We start from the raw sequence: 26299 nt of genomic DNA, 5'->3' as shown, positions 1-26299 counted from the left end.
ATAAGGTGGCGGCCAAGCTTATCCCTTGGATTGGGAAGCATACCACTATGGCCGGCCGTGCAACCCTTGTAAAGTCGGTTCTCACTAGCATTGTCATCTACTACATCACCGTCCTAAACGTCACGATTGAGGTCCTCATGAAGATTGATAGCATTAGAAGAGCCTTTCTATGGGCGGCTTGTGAAAAGGTTACCGGAGGAAAATGCAAGGTTAATTGGGAAATGGTGTGCAAGCCTAAAGTTTATGGAGGACTTGGGATCCTCAACCTCACAAAATTTGCTTCGGCTCTTCGTATGCAGTGGCTTTAGCATGAATGGAAGGATGAGACAAAACCTTGGGTTGACCTAGGCACTCCTTGCACTCCACAAGATAAGGACCTTTTTGCGGCGGCCACAAGGGTCAACATTGGCAATGGCAAGAAAGCCCTCTTTTGGGAGGCTCCTTGGCTCAATGGACGGCGGTCCAAAGATATAGCTCCCCTCATCTATAAGGGTGTGTTCGGTTCCAGAATCTGGAGGAATGGGACGGAACCGTTCCGCACCTAGAGTCCATCCTCGTGTTCGGTTCGGCAAAGGAACGGAACGAGGTGATTCCCCGAAAGGGAATATTCCTCTAATATGCGGAACGGGGTCGTCCGGCCGAATCGGCCGGATCGCGAGGAACGCTTCGCTAATGAAAGCGTCAGCTCGCGCTAATCACGGCCAGCTCGCGACAAGCACGCACGGTGGCAGCGTGCGCAGGCGGCGGCGGCGACTTCGGCCAGGCTCGGCGGCGACCTCGGAGCAGGACGGGGCCAGAGCAGCGCGGCGGAGCAGGACGGGGCCGGAGCAGTGCGGTGGAGCAGGACGGCTGCCGGTGGGGGCTAGCGGCGCGGCAGCGGCCGGTGAGCAGGGCGGCGGCGGCCTCGGAGCAGGAGGCGGCAGACGGGGCCGGAGCAGCGCGGCGGAGCAGACGGCTGGCCGGCGGGGCTAGCGAGCGCGGCGGCGGCCGGCGAGCAGAGGCGGTGGCGCGGCGGCGGCCTCGGAGCAGGACGGTGGCTAGGACGGGGCCGAAGCAGGGCGGCGGCCGGAGCAGCGCGGCCTGTGTAATTTGACCTGTGTAATTTGATTTTGGAAAAAAAAAAATTGCAAATATTTTGAGCCAAAACAGTCCGTTAATTACAATTATTAGCATTTTAAGTACCACTGTGGTTATTCCGTTCCATTCCCAATTCCTCCAACCGAACACAATATGGAACCATTCCATTCCTCGTTTTTTTCTAAACCGAACACGGGGTCGGAATCGTCCCATGACCTCGGAACGGAACCATTCCATTCCATTCCTCCTTGTTCTGGAACCGAACACATCCTAAAAGATCAAAAAGGAAGAATTGCACCGTTTACAAAGCCTTGGATGATGTTTTTGGGTAACACAAGTTAACACGCAAGAAGGTCTCTCCATGGATCACATTGTGCAATTTGCCAACCTTTAGGAAATGCTTCAACCCATCCATTTAGAACCCAACACGCCGGATTCAATTTTTTGGAAACTCACAAATGATGGATGCTACTCTTCAAAGTCGGCCTACTCCATGCAATTTTTGGGACATCCCAAATCATCTATGCCTTCTCTAGTTTGGAAGCCTTGGGCCCCTCCTAAATGCAAGATCTTTGCATGGTTGATTATTCAAAATAGAGTTTGGACAGCAGATAGATTCGAAAGAAGAGGATGGCAAAATTGTGGTACATACAAGCTTTGTAATCGTGCTAATGAGACCGCCTCTCACCTTCTCTTCAAGTGTTCTTTCACAACTAGGGTATGGGTAAAGGTGAAGGGTTGGCTAGCTCTCCATGATGTTGATCCAACTAGTTGGCACACTATGCGTAACGTCAAAGATTGGTGGAGTGAAGGAATTCACAAGCAAGGGCCCTCTAAGAAGGCCATGAAATCTCTTGTTATGTTGGTCTCTTGGGAGATATGGAAAGAGAGAAATGCTCGCGTTTTTCGGAGCGATGTCTCAACCTTGAACATGGTTGTTTCCAAAATCAAAGAAGAAGTTACTCTTTGGAGCGTTGCGGGGGCTAAAGCGTTGAGTATTGTAATATCACGAGAGTAGGATTTTATTTATTTTTTGCGACTTGACATCCTAGTCAAGTTGTGGTTTGTAAGACTCCTAAATTTTTTCTTCTTAATCAATGAAAATGGCAAATCTTTTGCCTTGTTTTAAAAAAAACGTTTGCTGAATGGGTGAAGAGTAAAGCTGGACTAGGAATATTTATTCACCGGACCAAGGATGATCCAAAGAAGGAAGTCCTCATTAGTCATTATAAGGTAACTTATGTAGCTAATTCTGCAATACAGGCAATCATTGGAGCTGGTTCCTCTAATAGCTAAAGCTTCGGAGGCTCATCAACCCAACTTCTTATCTGATTGTCATGTGTTTGCAGTTTGCTAAAGCCGCCGCCACGAAGAATAACTCATTGAAGTTCCCTGGCCACTGGACGATTCAGCAAAATGTGGACTAGTTTCTCCATTAAACTCAACATTCAGATGCCAGGACCTTCAAAATAAGGAGGGGACACAGTAGAATAGCGCATAGACAAGATAAGGATGCCTACAATCTCCATGATATGGGCCAATTCTTCTATAGTTGCTTCAGCACAAAGCATAGCTCTTTTCAGTGCCCTGTAACAACTGCTATCAGCTCTCTAAATGTGCAATCATGCACATTGATGTTAGTAACTTGGTTTTGAAGATAAATAAAATCTCGAGTTAACCAAGACAACTAAAGCACTGTAAGTAGGTTCCATCGTGTCTTTGGGGTTAGTGCAATTGAAAGTAAAATCCTAAGAGCATCTCCACCGGCAGCCCCTAAATAGGTGCCGGCAGGGGCACCGGCACCTCCGTTTGGGAGACGCCGGCACATCATCCTCCATCCGGGGGAGCTGCTCCCACACCGGCGCCCCCAAAACGGCGGCCCTAATAGAAAATTTGAATTTGAAAACTGAAACACAAGCATAGAAATTCGAATAAGTTTACGAATATGAAGTTTAGGCCAACACACAGCCACCAAATTCGAATAGGTATTGGAATAAGAGGTTTGGGCCAAAACACGGCCACCAGATCGCTGTCTCCGGCGCAAAAAAAGGGCTTCCAATCCAGATGATCACATGATGGAGGTCACTGATGGCTCAACCTCGACGACTTCCTCATCGGCGGCCGTCGGCAGCTCCATCGCTGCAACATGATCCACGGTCGGTGCCGGGGTAGACATGAACGCGGACCGTGCCGGGGGAGACGCCGACGCAGCTCACGCCGCCATCACCTCTTGGCCAATGCGCTCGTGGTACATCTCGTGCCACACCCGCGCCAATGGGTCCATCTTGTCCATGTCGGCCATCTAGATCTTCGATTCTTGAGACATTTTGGCCAACGATAGCTACGTCGCTTCGTTGGTGGCCTTCATGGCTGCAGCGTGGGCTTCTAGCTTCGCCGCCTCCACCTTCTCCCTCTCCAACGCGATCTTCATATCTTGCTTGTAGAGGATTGCCTTCCACACGACGGCGGCCCTATCCGACGCTTCCTTGTTCTCAACTGAGAATGAGTTGATCATCTTCTCGAGGGAGGCGTCCACGGCTGCCAATAACGGCGCTTTCCTCTCGGCCTTGGCCTTCTTGTTGCCAATGGGGCGCCCGGTGGAGGCGCCGGCTGGATCGACCGGCCCATCTTCCCCGTCCTTCAATAGAGTGTGGAGGAGGTCGTCCCATTTCTTGCAACCTTGGAGCTTGTTGTAGCAATGCATGAAGGGGAAGTCTTTGTCCTCGTGTTGGTGCTTGTACATGTCGAAAGCTTGGAGCATCTAGCAATATGTAACAGTAAGGATCATCAATTCATATGTAAGAGGATAGTTCATCAATTCATATGTAACAATTAGGATCATCGATTCATATGTAAGAAGATAGGCGTAGATCATACCCAATCCACCATCGTCTTGCCGCTCTCCTTTCGTGCCTTGATCTTCTCATAGTAGTCATAGAACTTGCTACACGACCCCTTGATCAAGTTCCAACGGTGAGAGAGGGCGCCCTCGTTCCGGTTCATCTCTATGGTGGCGTAATCACCATAGTTCTTCTCGTTGAAGCAATCGAGAATGCGCTTGTAGTACTTGCCCCCGGCTTGGTTTGCGCCGATGATGGGGCAAACGCTCACTTGGTTCCACGCCTCGATGAGGCATTCATCCTCCAAGGACCTCCACCTCGTACCACGAGTGCCGGCGGAACCCCTGCGCGTCCTCCTCACGCTCGCGCCGGTCTCGACGTTGATCAGCTCCTCCTGGAATTCCTCCTCACCTTCGTCCTCCTCGGCCTCTTCTTCGTACTCGTCGACCGGCGGTTCGTAGGCATGGCCGTGGATGATGCCGTTCAGGATATCCTCCTCGCCGGCAATCTACGCATAAAGTTACAAACTTCCAGTTGCCGCCGGTGTCTACGATGCACAGAACACATAAAAAGTAAGGAAACACACCTCGTCCTGGCCCATGGACACGCCGGACGCGCTACTGAACACCTAGTGGGTGTGCCTACCGTCGTCGGGGAAGAGGTGGCGGGGAAGGCTGTTGCCGTCCATCACGTGTCCCTGGACCTCGGTGCGGCGCAGGTCAGGCGAATCGTTCAGGTCGGGGAAGCGGAAGGCGCCGCTGCCCCGAGCCGTTGAATCCAGCGAGAACGGCGCGTTGTTGTCGACGGTCATGTCGCTGTCCCCGAACTCGGGGGAGTAGCGGGCGCGGCCGTCCATCTGTGACAGCCGCATCTGCGAGATCGACGGCTTGTCCGCGGTGTACCCCGCGTAGTAACCCGGCGACGACGGGGAGCTCGAGATGCTGTTGAGGCCGCCGCCCAAGCTTAGGCACGCTTCCGCAGAGGCCGCCGCTTTCTTTGCGTCGATGGCGGCGATGCGGCGCCTCCTGCGGTCGGCCGTCATGAGGGAGCGGCGTTCCATATCCTTCTCCCAATCCTCCTGCGACATGGTCGCCGGTTTCTCCTTCGGCGCGACGGTGCGCGTCTTCGGCGATGCCTTCGTCGGCGGCTTCGCTGGCTTTCTCTTCGGTGCCATGGCGCGGCGGCGAGGGTTTTTTGGGTTGGAGGCTGGATGAGAGATGGAGCGGCTGGTGGGAGAAATGAGCGGCGGAGGGGATGGGTTTTGGGGGAGAAGATGTATATTTCCTCGGCGTGTGGCTGACATGTGGCTCCCACGCCCAAAATTTTCAGCCTCGAGAGGCGCCGGCGCGCCCGATTCGCCCCCTTGGCGAAGGGCCGGCACGGGGTTGCCGGCGCTTCTATTGGACTCGAAAAAACACCGGCGCCGTCTGGGGCGCGCCGGTGCGAGCCCATTTTCGCTCCCGGCCCCCAAATTGCTATCGGGACCGCTATCGGGGACGTCGGTGGAGATGCTCTAAGTCCCAAGTAACTGAACCATCGTACAATATTGTATGCAGTGTGCATCCTAGTGGAAAATTGAGCATACACAAAGATAACTTTAGTGAACATACCAATGGGAAACAAAGCACACATAAGAACATGACTACAAACAAACTAATTAATAAAAACTCAAATCCCTAAAATAGGATACATCACCTTCACTACTGGTGCCACGGACTGAAGGACATATGACATCAAGTGCATGCATAGGGATAGGGTACATCAAATACAATCCGAGCAATGGTATAACGGTACCAAGCCTCCACGAGTACAGGTGCCACCAAAGACCAAACATTGCCTCCTTGGTTGCTGGCACGACTAGGTTTTGATCAATCTGTCATGGGTTCGAGGGAGCGATTGGGTGAGCATGAGGAGAATAAAAAGATCAAAATAAAGCAAAGCTAGTGTTTCGATTGCTAGAAGTAGAGGGGCTATGAGGATAATACTAAATGAGATCAAGAGGATTGAGCCAACAAAAATATTAAATTCTAGTCACGAATCTACTTTACTAAACAAATTTTTTGTGGTAGGTTGGTTAGATAAAAGACGCGTGATGTGATCGCCAATGGGCTTTTTTGATATCACTATGTTAAGTAGGTCTTACTTCATCCTTTTGTTAATAGTTGACTTTGACTACTAACAATTAAATATTTGATTCGCAAAGTTAAAACAGTGTTACGTACTTACCATCATTTGATTCACCATAAAATATTATTAAATAAAAATCTTATTTAATTTTTCTACATGTGCTTACTACTAAAACTAATTGGCATACAGAGGGCTGTGTCAACGTCCAAAAGCTATTACGAAAATAGATTATTTAAAAAATAATTATGAAAAGAGCACCTACCGAGACGAAAGCCAAAGGCGAGTTTCGTAGGTGGACGTATACCACATAAGTTTTTTCCCAAACCATCATCCATCAGTGATATAAAATTTCAAACAAAGCTTACATAATTTGCTTACTAAGGACCGCTATTATTAACTAGCTCTCGCCTTGTAGACGAAATAAACCGTCTATCGTCAAGTGTCCACAGCGATCTTCTGCAGTGGTGCTTACGTGTGAAAATGAGTTGCAATGTTACATGCTATAGTTAGCAAGTACACGTGAGTAACGTTGGCGGGTGTCATCTTCAGCGCAGGCCACCTAAAACAAAAAATACTCAAGGGGAAAACAACAAATACACACATGCTAGAGCCAATCGAGGCTCAATCATCTTTTGTATATCAGACCAATAGGCTGTTGTACATCAGATCAAGACATGCATGAGATGGCCATTAGCCCAGGTGCAACACGAGAATGGAGAAAACAACAAAGGAGCTGAAGACAACCGAAGGCAATCATGCTTTGCAATTGGAGACCACCCAAACTATGTATTTGCAGTGTCCAACAGATGCATGGAGGCATATGGAAATTGGAGACCACAAATGCATGTGCCCACTATTGGAGGCATATGGAAATGGAACCATCGGTTACTGTCCGTCCTGAATGGACCATCATTTGAGTGATTGGCATGCTGAGCGTATTTTCTCAAGGGCCCCCGAAGTCATTCTCTGTCAGTGACCTCCGACCTGGCATTGCCGTAAGAACAAGACTGTCACCTTCCATTACAATGTGTGTACGTGGACTGTACCACCTTCATGGCAGGCTAGCTAACATGTGCTGTTGAACGCCCACTTCTCCCTTTACGAGCAAAACAGAAGGGCACTGCCGTGGTTAACTGAACCATGCACCCATATGCACCTAGGTGAGTTACCTATCCTAGCTTTGTATCGGTGAGCCCCAATACCTAATGTACTTACATTTTCGAACGGAGGTAATATGTCAGTAGCATGTAGTGTGATAAGCTTCTACTCCAGGCAACGGAGGCTTTGGGAGTTGATAGGGGATAAAGTCAAAGAGAAGGACACAAACGAGAGATTAAGTGGATTATTAACTGGTGCATGTTTACCGGTTTACCAGTTTTTTAACTGGTAAAGCGCTGCAATTGAAAATTTAAGACTGATGGTGTGCATCCCAACTCCCAACTGAATTTTCATGCAGTTCAGGCAAGTCCGTACCATGTCTCACTTGATGCTTGAAAGGACTTACGAAGTTGACCCTCACTGTGGAAATCTTTCGAGGGTGTGGAGGTCACCATTGCTGCATAGGAACATGCTTGGTTGCTTGCTTTAGCGCTCTTGTTTCTGGTTGGACGTTGTACCTCTCCATACTGTGTGTGTGTGTGCATGTGTGTTTTCTGTTTGTAATTACAGGAAAGACAACACGATTGGGGTCTATGGTGACTCGATCACAGACTTATGGTCCATCGCATACAGTTCCCAGAGCCAGTTAGTCATGGGAAAGGTTTCAGTGTGTGCGAACAGGCACATGCTAAGGTGAGCAGATTGGCCGGAGAAATGGACTTTGTGAGAAGTAGAACTTCTATGTGTGCTGCTAGGCTACGAATCCAGAAACAGAAGTGCCGCGAAAAGAGCAAGAGGATCAGAGGAGGCAAAGTGGCGTCCAGTACTACTACTGCTATTACAGGCGTCAGGCCACTGAAGCTGTCGAAAACTTAGAAAAAAAATAACTACTAAAAGAATAGTGGGCTCGTCACGCTGCTCCTGTCCATTATCTGTATCCAAGATAGCCTGTAAAGCTGAATGTTCCTCTTGTACACTCAAACGGCTGATTGAGGACTCCTTTTGTTTCACTTATCAAAGAAGCAGAAGCAACTGATAGGGCACCATTTGGTCCAGCTTGCATCTGGCACTATATCTGTAGACGTACTCCAGCTCTTGGAATCAGAGATTCCTGTCTCTTCCATTAACTGATAGTTCTACTCCTTCCTCTTCAAGGTCTATCAATTTTTGTCTTATGTTGAATCCTTGCAAGCTTAACCAAGTTTATAGAAAAAATATATCAACATCTCCAATACCAAATCAATATCAGTTGCACCATTACAAAATCAACATTATTTTCGTTATCTGATGGTAATGAAAATCGATCCCTCGATGGATCGCTTGGAATTTTTTTTTAAAAATCAACATCAATAACTCTAGTAATGGATGAATTTGGAAATGGAACCATCCGTTACTGTCCATCCTGAGTGGACCATCATTCAAGTGATTGGCCACGCTGGGCATATTTTCTCAAGGGCCCCGGAAGTCATTCTTTGTCAGTGACCTCCGACCTGGCATCGCCGTAAGAACAAGACTGTCACCTTCCATTACAGATGTGTACTCGCGTGGACCGTACCACCCGCTAGCATGTGTGATGTGTCGTCGAACGTCCTTACGTCCACTTCCCCCTTTACGAGCAAAACAGACGAGCACAAACATGGTTAACTGAACCATGCACCCGTATGTGCACCTAGTTGAGTTACCTATCCTAGGTTTGTCCCGGTGAGCCCAAGTTCATAGTAACTATGTCGGTAGCATGTAGTTTGCATGATAAGCATCTCCTCAAGACAATCGTGGCTTTGGGAGTTGAGAGGGGAGGGAAAAATTCAAAGAGGACGACACAAACAAGAGATCGAGTGGATTACTAACTGGTGCATGTTTCCCGGTTCACCAGTTTTTTAACTGGTAAGACGGTGCAATTAAGACCGATAGTGTGCGTCCCAACTACATTTTCATGTACTTTGGACAAGTATGTACTGGGTTTTTTTGTGTAGTTGAGATTCGAGATTCTCGTAGATGAGATGCAACAGCGTTTTTTTCATGTGCAGTTGAAACATGTCTTAGCTGAATGAGTTTCTCAAATGCACTTCAAAAGACTAGTAAAAGTTTACCACGGAGTCGCTTCCAAGAAGAATGCTATCTAATTATCTTTAACAAGCCAAAGATCCACACTTAGTTGGTATTGACAGAAAAACGCAGTTGGATCTCCCAGAAATGGAATGTAGTGACTCTGAGCACATACCTCTCGACTGCATAGCCCGCTGGAGGTGTTTTTCACTTGATGAAGACATCCCAAAATGCTTGAAAGGACTTACCAAGTTGACCCTCACAGTGGAGATCTTTCAAGGGAGTGGAGGTCACCATTGTTGCATACGAAACATGCTTGCTTGTTTGCTTTTGCGCTCTTGTTTCTGGTTGGACGATGTACCTTCATACTGTGTGTGTGTTTTCTGCTTGTAATTACGTACAGGAAAGATGAATACGATTGGGGCCTATGGTGACTTGGTGACAGACTTATGGTCCGTCGCAGACAGTTCCCAGAGCCAATTAGCTAGTCTTGGAAAAGTTTCAGTGTGTGCCAACAGGCACATGGTAAGGTGAGCAGATTGGCCGGAGAAATGGACTCGGTGAGAAGTAGAACTTCTACGTCTGTTGCTAGGCTACGAAACCAGAAACAAAAGTGCCGTGAAACGAGCAAGAGGATGAGAGGAGGCAAACTGGCGTCCAGTGCTACTAATGTTATTACAGGCGCCAGGCCACTGAACCTGTCCACAACTTAGCAAGAACAGAACTGCTAATAAAACAGTGGGCGTGTCACGCTGCTCCCTGTATCCAAGATAGCCTGTGAAGCTGAATGTTGTGCTTGTACACTCAAACAACTGATTCTCCGAAGATTCCAATGATTCTGCTGACCGAGGATCCTTTTGTTTCACTTGCCAAAGAAGGCAGCAGCGACCGATAGGCGATAGGGCACCGTTTGGTTCAGCCTGCATCTGGCGCTATATCTGTAGATGTACTCCAGCTCTTGGAATCAGAGATTCCTGTCTCTTCAGCATAACTGATGGTTCTACTCCTTCCTCTTCAAGGCCTATCAAATTTTCTTAAGTTGAATCCTTGTAGGCTTAACCAAATATGTGGAAAAAACATCAACATCTCCAGTACAAAATCAATATTAGTTGCTCCATTATAAAATCAACATCGACAACTCCAGTAATGGATGAATATGGAAATGGAACCATTGGTTACTGTCCGTCCTGAATGGACCATCATTCAAGTGATTGGCCACGCTGGGCGTATTTTGTCAAGGGCCCCAGAAGTCATTCTCTGTCAGTGACCTCCGACCTGGCATCGCCGTAAGAACAAGACTGTCACCTTCCATTACAGATGTGTACTCGCGTGGACTGTACCACCTGCATCGTAGGCTAGCTAGCTTGTGTGATGTGTTGTCTAACATCCACTTCTCCCTTTACAAGCACAGACGGGCACGGCCGTGGTTAACTGAACCATGCACCCATATGTACCTAGATGAGGTACCTATCCTAGGTTTGTCCCGGTGAGCCTAAGTTCATACTAACTATGTCGGTAGCATGTAGTGTGCATGCTAAGCTTCTCCTCAAGATAACGGTGGCTTTGGGAGTTGACAGGAGAGAAATAATCAAAGAGGACGGCACAAACAAGAGATTAAGTGGATTGCTAAATGGTGCATGTTTACCGGTTTACCAGTAAACAGTACAATTAAGTCTGATGGTGTGCGTCCCAGCTGCATTTCCGGGTTTTTTTTTTTCGTGCAGCGATTCAGGATTCGTATATATGAAATGCACCTCAACTGCCATTTTTGTGCAGTTGAAACATGTCTTAGCTCAATGAGTTTCTCAACTACACTTCAAAAGACTAGTAAATGTTTACCACAGAGTCGCTTCGAAGAATAATGCTATCTAATTATGTTTCACGAGCCAAAGATCCAAATTTTAGTCGGTATTGAAAAAAAAAATACAGTTGCCTCCTAGAGATGGAATATAGAGATTCTAAGCAAATATCCCTCGACTGCATATCCCGCTGGAGGTAATTTTCACTTGATGATGACATCCCAAGATGCTTGAAAGCACTTATGAAATTGACCCTCACAGTTGAGATCTTTCGAGGGCATGGAGGTCACCGTTGTTGCATACGAAACATGCTTGGTTGTTTGCTTTTACGCTGTGTGTTTACGTGCTTGTTTTCTGTTTGTAATTCGGTTCACATCTGGTTCCCGCAACTAGCATAACTTTCTTCTACCCTCTTCCAATTACAGAAAAGACGATCACATTTGGGGTGCAAACTTCATGTACTAGCCAACACAACCAAAAGTTCGAACTGATGGAAAGAGCGATTTCAATCCACTTATACATACATCAACATGGGGTATATGGTGACTTGGTGCCAGACTTATAGTCCGCCGCAGACAGTTTGCAGAGCCAATTAGCTAGTCTTGGAAAATTTTGAGTGTGTGCAAATAGGCACATGGCAAGGTGAGCAGATGGCCAGAGAAATGGACTTTGTGAGAAGTGGAACGTCTATGTGTGCTCCTAGGCGACGAATCCAAAAAGAGAAGTGCGGTGAAAACTTAGGCAAAACAGAACTGCTAAAAGAACAGTGGCGCGTCACACTGTTCCTGTCCGTTACCTGTATCCAAGATAGCTTGTGAAGCAGATTTATTGTGGTTGTACACTCAAACAACTGAATCTCCGAGGACTCCGATGATTCCTGCTGATTGAGGACTCCTTTTGTTTCACTTGCAAAAGAAGGCAGCGGCGACCGATAGGGCACCATTTGGTCCAGCTTGCATCTGGCTCTACATCCGTGGAAGTACTCCAGCTCTTGGAATCAGAGATTTCCTGACAGTTCTACTCCTTCCTCTTCAAGGCCTATCAGATTTTGTCTTAAGTTGAATCCTTGTAAGTTTAACCAAAAGATATCAACATCTCCAATGCCAAATCAATCAGTTGCTCAATTATAAAATGTGTTTCTGTAGTGTGGTATTTATTTGGTAGTATTATCTACGTGGGCGATTGATCCATATTAATCTGTCAATTTTATAAAGATTTGACTTAAGAAAAAAAAATAGACCTTGTGACTGAGATAGTATTAAAATATTGTGTCCAATTTAGAGGTGCCCAGGAAGAGTGGACAAGCAAGCAGCGCCAAGAGCGTTTGGTGACCACATCAGGGATCGGTCAATTAGCACTCTCCCAGCACTTGCAGAGAGTGTAACCAACTTCTTGCATCTTACTGTCGAGCATTAGTGATATAAAACTAGGCGATCTAGATCGGGTTTCGTTGAATTAGATCTGGCACTAATAATAAGGGGTGCCGCCAAAAAGGGGAAGAGTGGGAATAAATTATATAACAAGATCTGGTTACACGGAAGAGATGAAGAGAAGTTAACATACAGAAGGGGAGAAAACAAGGGGCGAAAAAGAACATCTGAACATGCAGCCCATGCATCTGGACAACTTGCACCATTGCCACCAACTGAGCAGTGAATCTCAGATCTGATCAAGAGAATCAAACAAATGTACATAACGTCCAGATTTGGATGGACTACAACTTCCAGCTCAGAGTTGTGCATGCCCCCGGCGGGGTCGTAGGTAGATCCGATCGTTGCACCGATCCGCCGGGGCCTGCCGGTGCAGAACAAAACAAATATGCCTGACGCTTGCAGCTACCAACTGGGGTTAAACAAACTGTTCCTGACCCAGCGCAATTCCCGAAAATGCCTGACACGATCGATCGGCGCAGAATAATGCAGAGCACGCAGTTGCACTTCCCACGAGGGTGCCTATTCCCGTGGATCCCGTCCGCCCGCCTCCATGTTTTCTACATGTATGGCTTCTTTAGTCAGAACACAGCTGACGGTCGATTCTTCAGCGCCACAGATCTGGAAGGTTTCTTCTTTCTTGTCTTTGCCTGCCTACACACACAGCCCTGGCTTTTGGCACCCCTTCATTCCTCCATTCGTCCATGGCTGCTCCAGCTTTCTATATAAGCCGTGCACCTCACTTGGTCAGGTCGTGCAGCAGTGAGGGCGCTGGCTTAAGCTAGCTTTTCCTCACTTTCGTCCAGGCGAGCTAGCTACCAATGGCGTCCGCCGCTGGTACTAGCGGAGCCAATGCCAGCCTCGCCGACCCGTTGCTGGCCAGTGGCAAGAAGCCGGTCGGCGCGAAGGGCAAGTACTGGGAGGCAGCAGACAAGGAGGCACGGCGCGCCGCCAAGGAGAGTGGCGGCGAGGACGGCAGGCCCCTGCTGTTCCGCACGTACAAGGTCAAAGGCGCCCTCCTGCACACCTACAGGTATATGATGAGATGGGTGCTGGTGCTTCTAACAGGAAAAAATATGCTAATGGTATCAGTTTGATCAAGTAAAGCATACTTTTGTCCTGGTTCGGTCATATATGCAAATACACAACCTTTTTTTTGTTTGTGCAGGGAAATACCGAAATGCAAATCTACCTGCGTCCATCTTACTGATACAACCTGCCTGTTGACTTACATAATCTACTCATATGCAGGGCGCTGATCTTCATACGCCTAATTGCCGTCCTCCTCTTCTTTGGATGGCGCATCAAGCACAACAACTCCGACATCATGTGGTTTTGGACAATGTCTGTCGTTGGGGATGTATGGTTCGGGTTCTCCTGGCTGCTTAACCAGCTCCCAAAGTATAACCCTGTCAAAACCATACCTGATATTGCCGCCCTTAAGCGGCAATACGATCTCCCAGATGGTACATCTAGCCTCCCTGGCATAGATGTCTTTGTCACCACTGCTGACCCGATTGATGAGCCAATACTATACACCATGAACTGTGTCCTCTCTATCCTCGCTTCCGACTATCCCGTTGATAGGTACGCCTGCTATCTCTCAGATGATAGCGGAGCACTAATCCAATATGAGTCCTTTGTTGAGACCGCAAAGTTTTCTACATTGTGGGTCCCATTTTGCCGGAAGCATTGCATCGAGCCAAGAGCCCCGGAAACCTACTTTGAACTAGAGGCACCATTGTACACTGGAACGGCGCCAGAGGAGTTCAAGAATGATTATAGCAGTGTACACAGGGAGTATGGTGAATTTAAAGAGCGCTTAGACTCGCTGTCTAGTGCCATTTCCAAGCGTTCCGATCTTTACAATAGCATGAAGACCGATCAAGGAGATGCAAAGGCCACTTGGATGGCAAATGGGACGCAATGGCCAGGAGCGTGGATTGATACAACAGAAAACCATCGAAAAGGACATCATGCCGGCATCGTTAAGGTACTCCACTTATAACAGTTCATCCAATTTAGTTATTCCTTACTGATAACTTAATTTATGAGCATACTTCTCCAACTTGTCGAGGAGACTTTGACTTATGTATATGTTGATTATTGTAAACAGGTTGTGTTGGACCATCCGACCCGTGGGCACAATCTTGGTTCACAAGCAAGCACCCACAGCGTCAACTTCACCAACACTGATGTGCGCATTCCGATGCTTGTATATATCTCTCGCGGAAAGAGCCCAAGCTATGACCACAATAAGAAAGCTGGTGCCTTGAATGCGCAATTGCGTGCCTCTGGACTACTCACCAATGCACAATTCATCATCAACTTCGACTGCGACCACTACATCAACAACTCTCAAGCCCTGCGTGCAGCTATCTGCTTCATGCTAGATCAACGAGAAGGTGATAATACTGCCTTCGTTCAGTTTCCTCAACGCTTCGACAATGTTGATCCGTCTGACCGGTATGGAAACCACAACCGTGTCTTCTTTGATGGCACAATGCTTGCCCTCAATGGTCTCCAAGGGCCATCTTACCTCGGCACTGGTTGCATGTTCCGCCGCATTGCGCTCTATGGCATTGACCCACCTCATTGCAGACAGGACAGCATCGTAGTTGAAGCTAGTAGGTTTGGTAGCTCCATACTCTTCCTAGATTCTGTGTCAAAAGCCATAAACCAAGAAAGGTCTACCATACCACCAACCCTCAGTGAAACATTTCTAACAGAGGTGGAAACAGTTGTGTCAGCTTCACACGATAAAGAGTCTGGGTGGGGCAAGGGCGTTGGGTACATATATGACATAGCCACAGAAGATATAGTTACTGGGTTTCGCATCCACGGGCAAGGTTGGCGCTCCATGTACTGTACAATGGAGCGTGATGCCTTCTGTGGCATTGCACCAATCAACTTGACAGAGCGCCTCCACCAAATTGTGCGTTGGTCTGGTGGATCTTTAGAAATGTTCTTCTCACGCAATAACCCACTTATTGGCGGTGGTCGGCTCCGAATCCTTCAGCGTGTCTCCTACCTCAACATGACAGTCTACCCAGTCACATCACTTTTCATCCTACTCTACGCTCTCAGCCCAGTGATGTGGCTAATCCCTGACGAAGTATACATTCAGAGGCCATTCACCCAATATGTTGTGTACCTTCTCGTGATCATTCTGATGATTCATATAATTGGATGGCTCGAGATAAAATGGGCTGGAATCACATGGCTGGATTACTGGAGGAACGAACAGTTCTTCATGATCGGGTCGACGAGCGCATACCCAACAGCGGTGTTACACATGGTGGTAAATCTCCTCACAAAGAAGGGTATACACTTCAGAGTTACTTCGAAGCAAACAGCCGCCGACACCAATGACAAGTTTGCAGACTTGTATGACATGCGATGGGTACCAATGCTAATCCCGACAGTAACCGTCTTGATTGCCAATGTTGGTGCCATCGGTGTAGCCATGGGTAAAACTGCAGTATACATGGGAGTGTGGACAATTGCACAGAAGACACATGCTGCACTGGGTCTGCTCTTCAATGTGTGGATCATGGTGCTGCTCTATCCGTTTGCATTGGCCATCATGGGACGGTGGGCAAAGAGACCAGTCATCCTAGTCGTCTTGTTGCCAGTTGCCTTTGTAATAGTTTGCCTTGTATATGTCACTGTTCATATCTTACTTGGTGGGATTGTTGCATTTTAGCTAGATGATACAGTAGAAACCATTGTATTGTTTAGGTTCTGTAGTAAGATGGGAACCAATTATGTTCCTTGTATCAAATAAACCACTGTAATGTTTCCACTTTGTAATAATTAATTAATAGAGAATGGTTGTAAATTTAGAACTTCGCAGCTAATGTTACACTTATTTGGTTCTAACTAGATTCCATTAAACTGCTAACCTGATGACTTCGATGTGCCTGAAAATAAGAAGAGTCCAACTGATCATCACTAACTATCAATTCACGATATTTCTTTAGTTGAAGGTGACATTCACGATATTACGCAAATTTCACCTTTGGAGAATGAGATCTTAACAGCCCCCTTTACATCTGAGGAAGTCTTTGAGGCTATTTCTCAAATGGAACTGAATAAAGCTCCTGGACCAGATGGTTTTCCAGCCGAGTTTTATCAAACTTTTTGGACCGTCATAAAAGATGATCTAATGGCTTTATTTTCTCAGTTTACCAAAGGGGAATTGCCCCTTTATAAATTGAATTTTGGAGTTATTACATTATTACCTAAAAAAGAAAATGCGGTTCAAATTCAGCAATACCGACCTATTTGTTTGCTTAATGTATGCTTTAAGATCTTTACTAAAGTTGGCACAAATCGTATCTCGGGGATTGCCCCTAGAGTTATAAAGCCAACTCAATCGGCTTTCATGCCAGGAAGAAATATTTTAGAAGGGGTGGTAATACTACATGAAACAATACATGAGCTGCATACTAAAAAACTGGATGGGGTGCTATTTAAAATTGATTTTGAGAAGGCATACGATAAAGTGAAATGGCCTTTTCTTCAGCAAACTTTGAGAATGAAGGGTTTTGCTCCAGAATGGGGTAGAATTATGCAACAATTTGTTTAAGGTGGCAGTGTTGGGGTTAAGGTAAATGATGATATTGGTCATTATTTCCAGACAAAAAAGGCCTAAGGCAGGGAGACCCTCTATCTCCGATGCTTTTTAATATCGTTGTAGACATGCTTGCCATCTTAATTGAAAGAGCAAAAGAAGATGGTCAAGTCGGAGGGTTAATTCCACATCTTGTTGATGGAGGACTCTCTTTACGCTGACGACACTATCTTTTTTTGGAGCATGACCTTAACAAGGCTGTTAATATGAAATTAATTTTATGTCTCTTTGAAGAGCTATCGGGGCTTAAGATTAACTTTCATAAGAGTGAGATATTTTGTTTTGGTAAGGCAAAGGAGGAAGAGGAACAGTATAAACAGATCTTTGGATGTGATGCTGGTCATCTCCCCTTTAGATACTTGGGTATTCCAATCCATTACAAAAAACTCAGGAATTCAGATTGGTATCCGGTAGAAACACGGTTTGAGAGTAAATTAGGATGCTGGAAAGGGAAGTTACTATCTTATGGTGATAGGTTAGTACTCATTAATTCAGTATTAACTAGCCTACCGATGTTTTTGTTGTCTTTCCTTGAAATACCTGTTGGGGTAAGGAAACGTCTGGACTTCTATAGATCTAGATTCTTTTGGCAGTCCGACGAAAACAAAAAAAAATACCGGCGCACTAAATGGAATATTATTTGCAGACCTAAAGATCAAGGGGGATTAGGTATTGAGGTTCTCGAAATCAAAAATAGATGCTTATTGAGTAAATGGCTCTTTAAACTTCTAAATGATGACGGGGTGTGGCAAGAATTGCTACATAATAAATACCTAAGACATAAGACGTTATCGGAGGTGCAAGTTAAGCCCACCGATTCCCCCTTTTGGAAAGGATTAATGAGAGTTAAACAAGAGTTCTTTTCTAGGGGTTTTTTCAAGGTGGGCAATGGGCTGACCACCCGTTTTTGGGAAGATACATGGCTAGGAACTACTTCTTTAGCTCATCAATATCCGTCCTTATATAATATTGTACATCATAAAAATGTGACTGTCGCACAGGTGTTAGCCCAAAGACCATTGAATATTACGTTCAGAAGGGTGCTTAGTGGTAATAAATGGACAGCTTGGCTACAATTATGCAGGAAGTTGATGATGGTTAATTTGACTGAAGTTGATGATCGCTTTGTTTGGAAGTTAACATCAAATGGTTTGTTTACAATCAAGTCAATGTATGAGGATCTCATGTGTGATCACACCCCTTTTTTGCGGAAGTACTTATGGAAGGTTAAAATCCCACTTAAGATTAAAACTTTCATGTGGTTTTTGAGCAATAAGGTTTTATTAACTAAGGATAATTTAGTTAAACGGCATTGGAATGGGTGTACAAAATGTGTTTTTTGTGGGGAACAGGAAACAATTCAACACCTTTTTATTGAATGTCCTTTAGCTAAGCTCCTATGGCAAACGATTAATTTCACTTTCGATCTTCCACCTCCGTCTAATATTACCAATATGTTTGGTAATTGGTTAAATGGAGTAGATAGACAATCTAAGGCTTTTATCCGGATAGGGGTTTCTGCTTTATGTTGGTCTATTTGGAGGATTAGAAATGATATAATCTTTAATAAAAAATCTTCTTTTAATTTCTTGCAGGTTATCCATATGGTGTCCCATTGGGTCCAGCTTTGGGCTCTACTCTCACCGGAGGGGCAGCAGGATGCTATGGCTACTGGTTGCACACGGCTCCTGATGGTTGCTCAGGATATCTTGTGCCAGGCTGGTTGGCGACATACTAGAAGGCTATGTTAATGTGTAGTCATAGTATGGTTACTTTTCGATGGTTGATTTTGTATCAATCCTCGGTGATGCGTGAGTTGTAAACTATACTTTTTGGATCTTTTTATTAATAAAAGGCCGTGTGCATCGTCATGATGCAGAAGCCGGGGTTTACCCCCATTTCGAAAAAAAACTAACTATCAATTCATACAGCATCAGCCTAAATTCTCTTTTTTGTTTGCGGGGCACCCTACATGCTCCTACCAGAAAAATAAAACTGTGCACATTTGACCAATCAATTGGAAGGCAGCAAGGCGTTCTGGATCTTGCAATCTTTGAGTCACATATGTAGAAAACATGAATGCCTTATTTTCGATTAACCACTGCGAGCGCTACAATGCATCACTCACACTATCTTGATCTTAAAAATGAGCTTCCAAATGCAAATTACAGGACCAAAGGTTATTAGTTGTTGTTTATAAGAGCATCTCAACTTGAAACTTCAGAGTTCATATAAGCACCGGTAATAAGAAAGAGTAAACACTAGGACATCTAGCACCAGAGATTCCAAAATTTTGCAGATGTAAATAATATCAGGTGCGTGGTTCCCAGAAATGCCTCTCGAGTTTCTTGTGAATAGCAGTATAGCACCACGTGGCCTGCTTCTCACAGGCATTTGACCGAACACTTGGGGAGAAACTCACGGAACAAGAAAAAAATCTATCGCAAACCGATTATTAATCGATTAAAGCAACTTGAGATACAGTAGCAACGGAATCTTACGTTTTGCCGGGGGAGACGACGGAGCAAGGGATTGTACGGCGGCGAGCCGGCGACGACTTTGACGGAGATGAACGCCGGAATCATCTCTTGCGTCGGTAGCAAATAGGCCCCCAAGAGTTACAGTAGGCCTAACCAATTACCAATGTAATTTGAGCTGCTACAGTCGGCCCAGCTATTTGTCAGGAGAGCCCGGACGTTAATGGGCTGTTTTCTGGATCAACCGAGAGTCCGAGGCTTCGTGGCTAGAAATCACTGCTCCCTCATATCCATATTACCACTAGTATAGATATATTTAGACATATTTTAGTTCTAAATACATTCATACTAGTGACAAGTGATATGAATTGGAGGAAGTATATAAAAAAAGGAAAATCTTATCGGACAAGGATTTTGTGCACATGGGAGTCAGTGCTCCCTTCACTTTTGGATTTTTGAAAATTTTAGATTCTCATATTTCTCCGCTTTCAAGAATTATGACATTAAATATGTAGATAGATGTGTATACGAGGATTGGAATCAAAAAGTCTCGTCAAAAAATACGTTATATTTTTGGAGATGCAAAAAAGACAAATTTCTGACAGTACACTGATAAAATATACGTACAATTGTACTACTATTTATAGTCAGAAATTTGTCTTTTTTGTATTTTCCAAAATACAGAGTATTTTTTAATGGGACTTTTTTGACTACACTCCTCGTGTCTAAATCTATCTACATATTTAATGCCATAATTTTTAAAACATAAAAAAGCGAGGTTTTGAAAAATTTCAAAAAATTCAAAAGTCCAAGGAGCACATGTGCTCATGTGCACATGGTACTTTCCCGAATCTTATCTGCATATTGGTCAAGTAAAGCAAAGTGAAATTAGAATGAGAAAAAAGGAAAATCTCTGGAGATGCAGTTTTTCCTTTTATTTTTTTGATCTAGAATTTCAAAACGCTCATCTAAATTATAAACGGTTTCCATGTTTGACCTTCTCATGTGAAGATTTTCAAAGGTATATCCCATATTGATAGGTTTCAAAAAATATTTTTTACTCTTCCAAAACTACTATGTATTTGGATTGTAGTACTACATGTACTGGGTTTTAGTGTATGTGTACTCCTTTTTTGTGTACTTTCTACTTTTGATGAGATGAGGGATTAGAGAGAGACATGGAGATCTCCGTTTTTTCTTCTTCTTTTAGAGAATCGAAATTTCAAAATAAAATATTTTGAGCACTATATTTGAGTTTCTCATGTCGAGATTTTTAAAACTAGATTCCATATTGATAGGTTTTAAGAATATTTTTGTATTTTTAAAATTACTACGGTTGTACTCAATTTCAATTTTTTTGTACTTGGTTTTAACCATTTTTAAAATCTAAGTATGATCATAAATTTGACCAACTAAATATGGATCATACTAGGTCATAAAAGCTATATCATTGAGTTCGTATTTGAATGGAATTTCCAATGGTATAACTTTTATCACATGTGACGCATGTTTTATTGGTTAAATTATGATCATATTATAAGCACGAAAAACCAAGGGGCCACCTCCATTGAGACCAAGGGAGTATACCTTTTGTATTCATATCCTTCCCGATTTCATTATTAAAATTATATATCTAGAGTTGGGTATCCAGTACCCATAGGGGATCTGCATGTTTTATGTTAAGCATAACAAGGGACACCCTTACAAGGGAGAGAAACCTAACCTCAGCAGCCACATACGGACGTGGGACACACACAATGCAAGACACGACCGCTAATGAACATCTTTCACATGCCCTACCTCTATATGTAACCCAAGATTTCCGAGTGTTGATAACCATGCTCAACACCGCTCCTGGAGTCTTCTTATATGGATCAGATGACCAACATGACCAGGGAGTTGGCTTCCCTCACCCAAACCGCTGGTAAGGGCATCTCCAGCGGGCCGACCTAGGCGTGTTTGTTAGACTGGGCCAGCTGAGAATCTCCCATCTCAACCGAGATTTCTGGAGATGTAATTGTTTGGTAGCCCGGGCCACATGGTCTGGGCATTGCCCACCTGGTACCGAAAAGGTCTCTCAGCCCTGCCCTGTAAAGGAGCTCGATTCGAGCTTCTGTACTCAGCTCGGCCGGACTCAGCCTCAAAAATTACCACGCCAATCCAGCTAGTGGGCCCGAGCCAGCTCTCTCTCTCTCTCTCTCACCTTTATTTACGACTCAGCACCGCCCATGGCCGCGACCAGCGCCTCCTTCTCTGGCTCCTCGCACCGCCGCCCATGGCAGCAAACCAAGCGCCGTCCTCTCTGACTCCCCACCGTCCTATCCGCTCGAGCCCCTCATTACCTTAACGTCGTAGAAGAACACACAATCCCTAGCACTCGTCGCGCCGCCGCCAGGGCCGAGAGTCGCGCCGCCCGGTGAAGCTAGAGCCGATAGCCGCGCCGCCGACCAGCTGATTTCCCGTAAGCCAAGCATGAAGGAGATATGCCCTAGAGGCAATAATAAAGTAGTTATTATTTATATCTTTATGTTTATGATAAATGTTTATATATCATGCTATAATTGTATTAACCGAAACATTAGTACATGTGTGATATGTAGAAAACAAGAAGTCCCTAGTATGCCTCTTAACTAGCTTGTTGATTAATGGATGATTAGTTTCATAATCATGAACATTGGATGTTATTAATAACAAGGTTATGTCATTGTATGAATGATGTAATGGACACACCCAATTAAGCGTAGCATAAGATCTCGTCATTAAGTTATTTGCTATAAGCTTTCGATACATAGTTACCTAGTCCTTATGACCATGAGATCATGTAAATCACTTATACCGGAAAGGTACTTTGATTACATCAAACGCCACTGCGTAAATGGGTGGTTATAAAGGTGGGATTAAGTATCCGGAAAGTATGTGTAACACCCCAAATTTCAATAAAAAGAAAGTTAGAGAATTCCAGAAAGCAAAATTTCAAACCAACAAAAACTTTTTAATTTGCATATAGTACCATGCATAGGACTTGTGCATTTGATTGATATGCCATGATGATTGCTATCACTTGTATTTGTTATGCTCTAAAACCCTAATGTGATCATACTAAGATCACCAACCAAATAAATCAAAGAGGAAGAAAATCCATAAAATGCAAAACCCTAAAAACCCTCACATATGCCCTATGGCATTTTTATAAATCTTGACCCTAGACCTATTTGGTCTTCACCATTAGTTGAGTAATGTTATTAAACACTTACTACAACTTTTGGAATCAAAGATTCACAATTCAAATGGAATTCAAACACAAATCTAGCTCACATATGATAATGGTCAATTTGGACAATTCTAGTCTGATCACCACTTTGAGCCCTTGCCATTCAATTTTCCCAAACCAACTCTTGCTAACTCTTTGCACCATTTCAAAGTCAACATCAAGGTGAACAATTTTGGTGAAGAGCACCATGCCAAAATCATCTTGGATCATGAGCAAGGCTCATCCAAAGTCACAACTTTTTCACATATGCAACATTCTACACTTGCCATTTTGGCCAATTATTGAATTCTAATTTTCCCACCACCACCTCAAATCCTCTCTGGTCATTTACAACTTATATCAACACTCACATTTCAAAAACTTTCACCATTTGAATTATTTCAAAATTGGTTATTTTTGCATTTTACAAATTCGGGCACTATTTGCAACTATTGCAAATAGTGAATCTACCTCACCTAAACTACCCTAACCTATCACATTGTGTTCCCTGGTCCCCTTAAACCTTAATTGAGGCATAGTGATGCTAAGGGAGAGAGAGAGCAAGCTAGGGCATGGCCATGCCGGCCATGTCCTCGAGCCCGTCGACCTCCCCTCTTCTCCCCTTGCTCCTCTGCCAGGACCACCTCGCCACCGTGCGCCAACGCGTCCCCTAGCAAGCCCTAGCACCGCCATGGTCGAAGGAACGGCGACCAGACGCCGGACGACGCGCGCCAGCACACGCCCTGGACGCCGCTCACGTCGCACGCATGCACGACGCGGACACGCCCAGTACATGCGCCGCGCCACCACCTCGCTCACTCCCTGGCCCTGCTCTCAACACCTTGAGCACGCACTCGACACCTGGACGCCGCCAGACACGGCCAAGACCACGACCCGCGCCCACCGCCGCCGGAGAAGGAGACCCTGCTCCGCCGCGGGCGCCACAGACACGGAAGCAATGCGAGCGATTCCGACGCTCCCCGACCACGCTGTCGCTGCCAGTAGCACCGCCTGGACTCGTAGAGCATCGCCATAGCCTCGCCTAGCTCGACCAGCCGCCGGAGACGCCGCGCCCATGTCGATCACCTCACTGCCCCGCAACCCTCATGCGATTCTATAAATAGGAGGTTCCCTGGACCAAACCAACCACACCAGCTCACTCCCCACCTCTCACTGCTTCGCCACCACCACTCCACTCACTCGATCTTCGCCGGAGCTGCCCCAATTTGGAGATCGGAGCCGCCAGTACCTGGTGGACGCCGCCGTCGATTGGAGCCACCCCAGGACGAGCCGCTGCTACCAGTCGACTCGCCGTCGTCCACAACTTCATCGCGCACCTTGCCAACCCTAGCTGGAGCCACGGTGAGCTCTCCGACCCCCTACCTGAGCCGCCGGTGAACTCCCCTCTCGCCGGCTGGACGATGAACCACGGCCGTTTGATCGCGTTCTAATCCAACGCCTCAGACTCGCCCGTACCGCTTCGGCGTTTAACACTCGCTGACATGCGGGACCCTTTGTCAGGCAGCCCGCGCGGCACTGGACCATGGCTGGGCTGGCCTTGGGCCGTTTTCAAACCTTTGAGCCCAACTAGCTTTTCCCGCCGGCCTTTTAATTCAAACTAGGTTTAATAAATTCAAATGAATTTCAATACTACTGCCACTTTGAAATTCAATAGATTTAAATTGGCTAAACCAATTTGGATGAACTTTATATGGTTGGAAAGCTAGAGAAATTATCTAACCAATGCCATTGGCCCCATGGCCAGATTCTTTGTAGAATTAATGTGATAAAAATAACAAGACAGGGACTTTTCCCTATTCAAGTAATTCTTAAAAATCAACCAAAATAGATATTAAGTTAATTCCAACTCTAATAGCTCACATTTGACTTACAATAATTTGCAATAAAATGGTGTGGTCACTTTGTATGATCATGCCCTAGTTTAATTAATGGATCATTTGACTAGTTTAACTAGTTGATATTGTCCAAAACTATTAAAGTAAATTTTGTGAAGTCTTATACTTCATTTAAACTTGTCTCACATGAATTCATGGGATGTTTGAACCCCTGGTCCCAAACTCTCTTATATGAATTACTTGAGATTTAAATCAAATGTAGTGTTATTTAAATAGTATGAGGTGATCTACCTCATTTAAATCATTTTCACAAATGATGATGATGAACATTTGACTTAGGTCAAAATGAGTTCATACATGATTGTTTGAGAAAATTAAATCTTAAGAAGATTTCAATGAGAGGAAATTATTTCTCAAGAACCCTATGGAAACTATCATTTACATGTGAAATACAAAGAAGTGAATTCTATTTAAACCCCACAACCCATGCACCCTAGTTAATTTATTTGTGTGCATAGAGTAGTTTGGGTGTTATATGTGATGTATGGAATAGCCATTGAATTAGTGAGTAATTATACTTGTATTCAAATTTAGACGGTAGCACCGGAGAGTACGCCGAAGAAGAAGGTTGCTACCAAGAGGAGGAGGAGCAGTTTGAGAACTACCAAGGCAAGCTAATATTCTTGCAAAGTGCAAAGCCCCTTGGGGCAAGGCACCATGATTCTTATCTTTTCTTACATGAACCTATCCCAAGTTTTTACTTTACAAGTTTTACTTGTTTTCTAAAGGAGTTCCTTTTATAGTTAACTTTGGTCAAAGTATAAGTTGGTTACTAGAGTAATGAGTTAGTCTCTTCCAAGCAAAGCAAGATAGCACCCCTCATGAATTAGAGCTAGTGCAAATGAATTAAAACTTGACTACTCTAGATGGGAACAATGTGAATTTGAGATGAATTTGAAACCTTGGAATGATGATGCATTCCATTGAATGATTTTTGAAGGTGAATGTGAACAAGAGAAGATGGTGATTTTTGATAAACAATGATGTTGGTTTGAATGCGATACCTTTCCAATTCTTAAGTACCCCCACAATACCTGATTATGGGTAGGGCTTAACTGGAAGTTTATGCGTCTTAGTATGGGTTCCCTCTGAACACACGTCATAGGGGTTACGCTTGAGGCTGCCTCCGTTGTTGAGAAATGATGTGAAATTGAGGTGAATTGTACGGCCAAGCCCTGTGCAGTTCCCAGGTTGACAGTTGGTCTTCACTGGGAGGCCAAGCTCATGGGGAGAGGTGCTCATACTAGGATTTGTAAGTGAAAGGTTATGGTTGATGATCCGCGTACTGTGTTACGATGATTCGGGGTAATCCCGACGGATGAAATCAAATGTTGTGGCACAAGTGTGCAACCTCTGCAGAGTGTAAACCTATTCGAATAGCCGCGTCCACGGTTACGGACGGTTGGAAAGGCCATACAGTTTCCGATGTCATATCTTTGAAAATGATGTTGAAAGGTGATGGTGAAATGACTTGTGGTGAATTGAATTAAAATCGCCACTTGAATGGTGGGAATGACACTAATGTTCCCACTTGAGTTAGTAAGCACTTGAATAAGCTTTTCTCAAACTTTGTGAACTAAAACTAGCTTTATGCAAATAAACT

At 45.0% G+C, this 26299-nt stretch overlaps 1 protein-coding gene and 1 long non-coding RNA gene across 2 annotated transcripts; one reads left to right on the top strand and one right to left on the bottom strand.

Annotated features, from left to right (window-relative positions):
• Positions 1-7862: 7862 nt before the first annotated feature.
• Positions 7863-19690, bottom strand: LOC139835179 (uncharacterized). The gene is made up of 2 exons (XR_011750911.1): positions 19555-19690; positions 7863-8334 (listed from the first exon to the last, which is right to left on the bottom strand). It is a non-coding gene; the product is annotated as an uncharacterized lncRNA (long non-coding RNA).
• LOC127333148 (probable mixed-linked glucan synthase 3) lies at positions 13162-16269 on the top strand. The gene is made up of 3 exons (XM_051359475.2): positions 13162-13450; positions 13669-14410; positions 14534-16269. The coding sequence occupies exons 1-3, from the start codon at positions 13239-13241 to the stop codon at positions 16121-16123; spliced, it is 2544 nt and encodes an 847-aa protein (XP_051215435.1). The 5' UTR covers positions 13162-13238; the 3' UTR covers positions 16124-16269.
• Positions 19691-26299: the final 6609 nt, after the last annotated feature.

Source organism: Lolium perenne, chromosome 2 (assembly GCF_019359855.2).
Source record: "Lolium perenne isolate Kyuss_39 chromosome 2, Kyuss_2.0, whole genome shotgun sequence".
In the NCBI taxonomy this organism is placed as follows: Eukaryota; Viridiplantae; Streptophyta; class Magnoliopsida; order Poales; family Poaceae; genus Lolium; species Lolium perenne.
This window is presented reverse-complemented; position numbering and strand designations above follow the sequence as displayed.